At 41.7% G+C, this 8,198-nt stretch overlaps 1 protein-coding gene and 1 long non-coding RNA gene across 2 annotated transcripts; one reads left to right on the top strand and one right to left on the bottom strand.

Moving 5' to 3' along the window:
* The first annotated feature begins 3,076 nt into the window (after positions 1 to 3,076).
* Positions 3,077 to 4,591, top strand: LOC119279401. The gene is made up of 3 exons (XM_037560646.1): positions 3,077 to 3,093; positions 3,530 to 3,878; positions 4,182 to 4,591. The coding sequence occupies exons 1-3, from the start codon at positions 3,077 to 3,079 to the stop codon at positions 4,521 to 4,523; spliced, it is 708 nt and encodes a 235-aa protein (XP_037416543.1). The 3' UTR covers positions 4,524 to 4,591.
* Positions 4,592 to 5,069: 478 nt separating this feature from the next.
* Positions 5,070 to 7,308, bottom strand: LOC119280993. Its single transcript, XR_005138239.1, has 3 exons — positions 6,980 to 7,308; positions 5,873 to 6,004; positions 5,070 to 5,551 (listed from the first exon to the last, which is right to left on the bottom strand). It is a non-coding gene; the product is annotated as an uncharacterized LOC119280993 (long non-coding RNA).
* Positions 7,309 to 8,198: the final 890 nt, after the last annotated feature.

Genomic DNA, 8,198 nt, shown 5'->3' with positions numbered 1-8,198 from the left:
GTCGTTATCTCCATACCTAGTTCAATCTCGTTACTAGCAAGTCACTTTACTCATTCGGTAATACATCATCCTGTAACTAACTCCTTAGTCACTTTGCTTGCAAGCTTCTTGTGATGTTGTATTACCGAGAGGGCCCAGAGATACCCCTCCATCATACGGAGTGACAAATCCCAATATCGATTCACGCCAACTCAACAGACACCTCGAAGATTCCTGTAGAGCATCTTTATGATCACCCAGTTACGTTGTGACATTTGATATCACACAAGGTATTCCTCTGGTATCCGGGAGTTGCATGATCTCATGGTCGAAGGAATATGTATTTGACATTTGAGAAAGCAGTAACAATAAACTGAACGATCATATGCTAAGCTAACAGATGGGTCTTGCCCATCACATCATTCTCCTAATGATGTGATCCCATTACCAAAAGACAACTCATATCTATGGTTAGGAAACCTTAACCATCTTTGATCAACGAGCTAGTCTTGTAGAGGCTTACTAGGGACTTAGCATTTGTTTATGTATTCACACATGTATTTAAGTTTACGGTCAATACAATTCTAGCATGAATAATAAACCTTTATCATGATTAAGGAAATATAATAATAACCACTTTATTATTGCCTCTAAGGCATATTTCCAACATTATTCCACTTGAACTAGAGTCAATAATCCAGTTCACATCGCCATGTGATTAACACCCAATGAGTTCTAAGGTGTGATCATGTTTTGCTTGTGAGAGAGGTTTTAGTCAACACGTCTGCAACATTCAGATCTGTGCATATTTTGCAAATATCTATGTCTACAATGCTCTTGCATGGAGCTACTCTAGCTAATTGCTCCCACATTTAATATGTATCTAGATTGAGACTCAGAGTCATCCGGATCGGTGTTAAAGCTTGCATCGATGTAACCCTTTATGATGAACTCTTTATCACCTCCATAACTGAGAAACATTTCCTTAGTCCTCTTTAAGTATCTAAGGATAATTTTGACCGTTGTGTAGTGATTCACTCCTGGATCAGTATTGTACCCCCTTGCCACACTCATAGCAAGGCACACATCAGACACAACATAGCATACATTATAGAGCCTACTAGAACGCTGATGGCGCGCGTTGCCGCGCCAATCCATTTTAACAATAGAATGATCGTAATTCCAGAAAATATAGAGCAACCCAAATGTTAAATGTGTTCTTACACATGTATACAGTTATCATTAATCAATTGGTTGGGGCTTGGATTTGATGTTTATAATTGACAATCAATATTCACATATTGGACTGTAAGACGAACTGTGTATTTCACCAAAGCACGTTGCAAAACCACCACATGTTACATAAACCATACAAAAGTTATTACACCATTGAGAGGTCCACCCCGAGTCTACATATTGTTACCAAGTACCCCCTCCGCCCCCTAAAAAAATTGTCTTACATTTGTCTAGATACGGATGTATTTGTCTACATATGTAATTAGACATGTTTGAGTGTAATATACATCCGTATCTAGATAATCTAAAACAACCTTTTTGGGACGGAGGTAATATGTAATAGATATTTCCTAGGTGAAATTTCTCTATAAGCATATTGAAAATGAACTAACATGATAGCTCATGAAGCTATAGACATATGATGTATTCCTATTTTTAAGAAGAAGTAGAGCTCTGAAGTGTTAGAAATATGAGTTGTATATTATGCTGGTCAAAGTCTTGGTACAATAAGAATTATCTACAAGATGAAATTTTGATCTTTGTCCTCATGAAAGCAAATTAAATTTACAACCATATTGTAGTAGACTTTGTCTTCCTGTTTAGCCTCTCAGAAATACTTTAAGCAGGCATCACACACTACTCAACTGAATGGCAATGAATTGTTCCTTGAGCAATCCTGACAAAGAAAAACTTTAGTACATAGTGTTTAGATTAGTGATAGAATTCTGATTTTACACAAATAAAATGATTGGCTACAAAATGGTATGTAAAATTATATCCCAAAAAAATTTAGGCAACGCCATTTTGTCCTAGTCAAAACACATTTCATATTCATATATGTGCCATAGTCTCAGAAAGCTCATCCCACAACAATTGTGATACATGTGGTTAATGTAATCATCAAACAGTAAAATGGGCAGGCACCTAGGAGGAATAGTCAAGATGGCATCTGCATATGTTTAAGGTTCAAATATCCTGACAAGGCCATGGTCACCTTCAATAAAGTCAAATGTCTCAAAAAGTTGGCCAATATATTTCCGAAGAGAAAAGAGCTAATCACTAATCCATAGAACCTGCACTGGCCCAACATTGTTCATATAACATTCAAATACATTAATTGAATATGTAATATAAAGGAAAAATATGTGTAAGCAAATGACATGCTAATTTTTATCTTAGTAGCTGAGAAGATGCTCAGAATCAGTACAAACCTTAATTTTATGGCTGAACGAATGCATTCTGGTAGTTGCCAACGTCACATGTTCAATTAAATCAAGGCTAAGTACTCCAGACCATTGATTTCGTCTATAGACGTAGATCTATAATAGATGATATGATCAAACATGTTCTTTTCTTGCATACCCCATAGCACAAATCAACAATAAATAGAACACACTTCAGCAGTAGTACACAACCAAAAAGAAACATTATGGTTCTGAGGTGGGCACTTACAAATGAATGGATACGAAGCAGTATAATTAGTTTAGCTATCTGTTGATCTACACCAATTGAGGTCAGTGGTCTTCACCACTCATTGGATATGTTAAAGTTGTTCAACCAAGTTCAAGAACGAATCCTGAAGGAAAATAAAAAGGGAGCAAATCTTGTTTAGTTCACTATCAAACAGAAGGAAGAACACCTTCAACAACCTCACCGAAGAGTAGCACACATCTTCGTCATAGGAAGGCTTAAAGAGTAGGTGCTGCCACGGAGCCGGCCTATATCACTGGAAAGAAGGGAAAATCTGATGGGCAAAGAAATGACCACGAGAAAGCATGAGATGGAAGGCAGACAAACGGATAAGTACGCAGGTCCCCTCCATCTCCACTATACGTATATCGTGTAAGAGAGATAGGCGAATATGGATAAGGCAGAAGCGTAGTGGCCACCTTGGACGACATCTGGCCTAGGGACGCTGCTTCTATCAGCGCGACCACAAGGGAGCTCCCAAGTCGTGGTGAGCTTGGCTGAGAGTGGTCTATGTAACTTGGCATGGTACATCATGCATTCCGTCGAACAGGTGGTCGGCACTGCGGAAGCAGAGTGAAATTAGCAAAAGAGGTTGAATGTTGCATCACCAAATCAGGAGAGATCATCTAGATCAATATAAATTTAGGACAGTAAACCATCCTCTAATAAATATAACTATACAACGACTACAGTAGAAGAAGGGCTACAGGCTCTGTTTTTAAGGCGTTCGTAAGGCGTCGCTTAGGCGACGCCTAGGCGTCAGGGCGCCCTCCAGGCTCAGGGCGTCGGCCTTGCTTTAGACAGTCGTGTAAGGCGTCTGCCTTAGGCTGTAAGGCGTCTGAAGCGTCCGCCTTAGCGCCGCCTTGCACGCCTCAGACCAAATCGGACGCCTTAGCTTGTCAGGCAGGGAAACAGAGATTGCAGGCGGGAAAACTGACCTGGGCGGGAACACAGGCGCGGGAAACATTGGTTCAGGTGCGACCAGTTATGAGAAGGGGAAAGAGAGAGTGAATCGACGCGAGAGGTCTCTCCTGTCTCCTCTCTGGACCATTGACGGAGGCTTCCTCCTCAGATCTGCGGCAGCCGCCAGCCTCCTCCCTCCGGCCACAGTTCCTCCCCCTCCTCTCTGGCTGCAGCTCCTCCCCATCCTCCTCTGGCGCAACCCTCTTCCAGCAGATCAGCACCACATCAAGGTATGAATTCAGCCCTCTCTTCTCCCCCCTTTCCCCCTCTCCTCTTTCTTCCATCCAGCAGTGTAGCTTGCCATGCTTGCCTGCTTTGTTATGCACAGCTCCTCTACTAACTGTTAGGTGCTGCCTCTCTTATGCACAGCAGTGTAGCTAGATGTGCTTGCCCGCTCCTCATCTGCATCTGTTTCTTCCCAGATCTGCTTCTCCACCCACAAGGCAGCAGCCCCACCACTGCTTCTCTCCTTCCCCATGCTTGATCTGGCTGCTCTAGTGATTTGGCTCTTCTCTCTTTTTCTTTGACAGTAGCCAGGTGTACCTGCTCTGATGGATCTAGCCAATGATCCTAGGAGAAGAGCTACATCAGATGATCCAGCCTGGAAGTATGGGTTCTGGCCAGATTTAGAGAGGAAAGATTTACTCCAGTGTACATTGTGTGGCAAGATAGTCCATGGTGGAGTGAGAAGGCTAAAGCAGCACTTTTCTGGGGGTTCCAGTGATGCGGATAAGTGTCCCGAGGCATCCATGGAGATTAGGATAGAGATGCACAATTCCTTAAACACTAGAAAGTTTAAAGCTATGGAGCGATATATTGATGAGGAGGATGAAGCTGAACTTCAAAGGCGCCGTTCTGTCATATACACAAGATGATTTGAGGCCTATGCTTTGGTAACAGTTTATATGTTAATGTTAGTTGTTAAATCTCCTAATTAGTGGCCATCTATTATATATGTATGTACAATTTATTAAGTTAATGCTAGTTGTTAAATCTCCTAATTGGCTGCCATATATTATATATGCACGTGTCTAAGGCGTCGCCTCGCCTTACGCTTTAGCGCTTAGGCGGTGAGGCGCCCCCCAGCGCCTCGCCTCGCCTTACCGCCTTAAAAACATAGGCTACAGGTGCAAAAATAGAAAAAGGAACCTGGGCCATTGGATCGTTGGTGGATGGCACATATTCAGGTGGATGGATCTCAGCCACTTAATGTACATTTTACGAAACCCCCCTACTAGCAACTACTTATAAAACAGAACATTTGCAACCACCACCTCAAGTATTTCATCTCCCTCTCTATTCATTTTGTCCAACGACCCTTATGGAGTCTGCAGTGATGAAGCCCCATATCCTATTAGTTATACTGCTTAAAATCTTTGCTCGTACCTACTTCATCAAAACCATGCATATTTCAGTGCATTATTCTTGGCTTGTACTACATCACTAATTATACAAAAAGAAGTCGAATACAATTGTCAGTGCAAAATATGAAAATACGTATCATGGCCAGCAAGATTTTTAGTACATATGTTGATGAGACATGGTAGCACTATTTTTAGTACATGGCCAGCAAGACAAAGTATTAAGGACTAATATGATGATCACTCAACATGCATTGCTATTTAAAACGATAAAATCTACTATCTTGACGGTACATAACAGAAAAGCTCTAGCATTTCCCTCCAGTTCCACTACTTGCTCATCAAGCTTCTTTTCTGGGAGAGACCACACCAAGCAAACACGATTTAGTTGAGCACAGACAAGTACAGATGCGTGATCAAGAACAGAGTTATATTTATCTTGCATAAAACTTCTCTCAATTATCAGAAAGGGGAGACTTTGATAAAAGCTTCTTCTATCCATCTGTAGTCTTGTTATTTCCTGTTGTCAGAGCATCATGCATCTACAAATACAAAGGAAAAAATATATTTTACATTATAAGGAAAGAAATAGGAAAATTATGTTCTCATTGTGAAGTAGGAACAATATATGTCCGTCCACATAACATCTTCTACTATAGTACTTTTTACGGAAAAGAGCTCAATAATTTTTGTTCTAATACTCCACTAGGTTGTGGCATAAATAATATATATATCAGCTAAATGAATCTTATCTAAGCTTGATTGGTTCACACCAAACAAATACGACTCATATTGAAACATATAGTATTATGCAGTAATAGCAATGCAAAAAATAGGTAGTCTACAAATCAAGAAGCACAAACCTCTACTGTTGTGTCATTTGTTTCTTAGAGCATGTCCTTGCATCATGGAGCACCAGTTCCTTACAAATGGTGCATTTGCGTGCGACTTTTTGATGAATTCCAGGTCTTCTTTTCTTTTCAACGAGCTTCAATCTATCCAGCATACGCACAACAGAAATTGAGAAATTCAGCCCCAATTCCAAGATTGCAATGTTAATGTTGCAAATTAAAAACATACACAGAAAGAGAGTCTTATTTTCTACATACAAAAGGTAAAAAAATTGCAATTGTTCTTTTTACAATCGTAGTGTCATAAAATTCGAATGAGTACGACCAAAAAGCTGATACAATGATCTCACTAAACGAAAACTATCTTGATTTTAGTTTCAATGACATTACTGGACAAATAGATAGTGAACTCTCATAAATCAGTGAAGTGGCACCTATTGCAAGTCTAACGAATTTCAGTCCTGTGCGTACAAGCACTTCACATGCAGGTAATTTAATAGGTAGATGAGATTAGTTTGTTCTCGTGTACAATATCCGAGAAGAGGATGAGATTTCAATATACAGAACTGCTCGAAAATCTAGTATAAGCATATCAAGCTTGTGCAGTGATTAATATTTCTGTTCATGTGTTTTCAGATATATTGTCACAATATTGTTTTGAAGAAAAAGTGCTCCCCACTCTGATTTCTTGCTACAGAGAAAGAAAGAAACATCTAAAGAACTCAATGCGTGTTTCAGTCTAATACTAGATGAAGTCTAGAGTAACCCCTGGACTGGGCAAGCTGAGAAGGTATCGGATATAGTGCCTAACGAAATCAGGAGAGCCGAGTAGGCCAACACTAAAATCAGTACAAAACGAAAACATAGAGAGAAAAATCCATGGCTTCAGCTGATTGGAAAGGAGCCTAGCATCGATCCACCAAATTTGCCATCAGCGAGTAGCAATATACAATACCACAACTACTAATCAACATGCCACCGCTAGACCCTAGGATGTATAGACCAAGAATAGAGAAATCACCGAGATAGCAAGTTCAATTTAGAATTATAACTGTAAATAGTGTTCATAAAATAGGAATCCAACAAACATTAAGCATCACCCGAGAACGAATCACTCACCGTTGGGGGCGAGGAAGAAGACCTGGCACGTGTGGCCGTCAGGCTGCATCCACTCGGGCACGTCCGTGCTATGGGTCTTCCGGCCGGCTACAAACCCGCCGTAGTCCGGCGCGATGAAGGCGAGGTGGTGCCCTGGGGGAGTGGACCTTGGTAGCGGTTGCTGGGTTGATGTGGAGAGCAACGTCGGGGGTGCCCGGGAGACGGATCCAGACGACTTGCGAGCCAGAGTACCGTGAACGGACTGCGCAAGTCGACGGCATCCCACCGGATCTAGATCGCCGCCACAGTGTGCAAGAGATAGGGGATGGGGGAGAGGGGTGACCCGTCTGCAAAAATCAATCAGAATTGCCGGGACCTTTTTGCAAAAGTTAGATAACAGTGGGTACAGATCCCACACTTCATAACCTGTACCATCGATCTGTAATCCGACGGACCAGGTTCCTTTTTCTATTTTTGCACCTGTGGCCCTTCTTCTATTGTAGTCGCTCCCGATGTGATGTAGGCTTACACATAACTAACCTTTTGTGGCACCCCAGCTCAGAGCGACCGGTTTACCTTGCATTGCCAGCCCAGAGACCTTGTCTTCTGGCAACACACAACAACATGGTACAGAAAACAATCTTTCATGCTAGCGGAACATAGTTTATATTACAACAGTTAGCGAGGCCAAGCGGAACACACGGTGCGGCTGAACAATATGTACATTATTTAGTGAACATAAAGGGGCCTCGATCATGACAACTACTCGGCAGTGGAACAACGTCGTAGCGGGACTCCATAGCACAAGGACACCGACGTGGACACGGTCTAGACTCGGACATCACTCCTTTCCAACGGGTCTTTCCTGAAATCTGGCATGACACACCAGGTCAGTACATTGAATGTACTTGCAAGCTCACAATAAGCATAAACAAGATGACAGACAATACTATGATATTTATCCAATTTAATCAACAATGCAACTATATATCCAACATGTTGTGACAATGCTCAACAGGTACTCATTCTCCCGACTTGCTTACCAGATGTGACCAATAAACATAATATTACCAAAACATACTCGTGATCCTTACGGCGATCACAACCCGACCATCTCATGGCCCGTGATCCTTACGACGATCACAGCCCGACCAACTCGTGGCCCGTGATCCTTACGGCGATCACAACCCGACAACTCATGTCCAACTCAACACAATGACCTCACTGCCATCCTTAGTGC

Source organism: Triticum dicoccoides, chromosome 3B (assembly GCF_002162155.2).
Source record: "Triticum dicoccoides isolate Atlit2015 ecotype Zavitan chromosome 3B, WEW_v2.0, whole genome shotgun sequence".
Taxonomy (NCBI): Eukaryota; Viridiplantae; Streptophyta; class Magnoliopsida; order Poales; family Poaceae; genus Triticum; species Triticum dicoccoides.
This window is presented reverse-complemented; position numbering and strand designations above follow the sequence as displayed.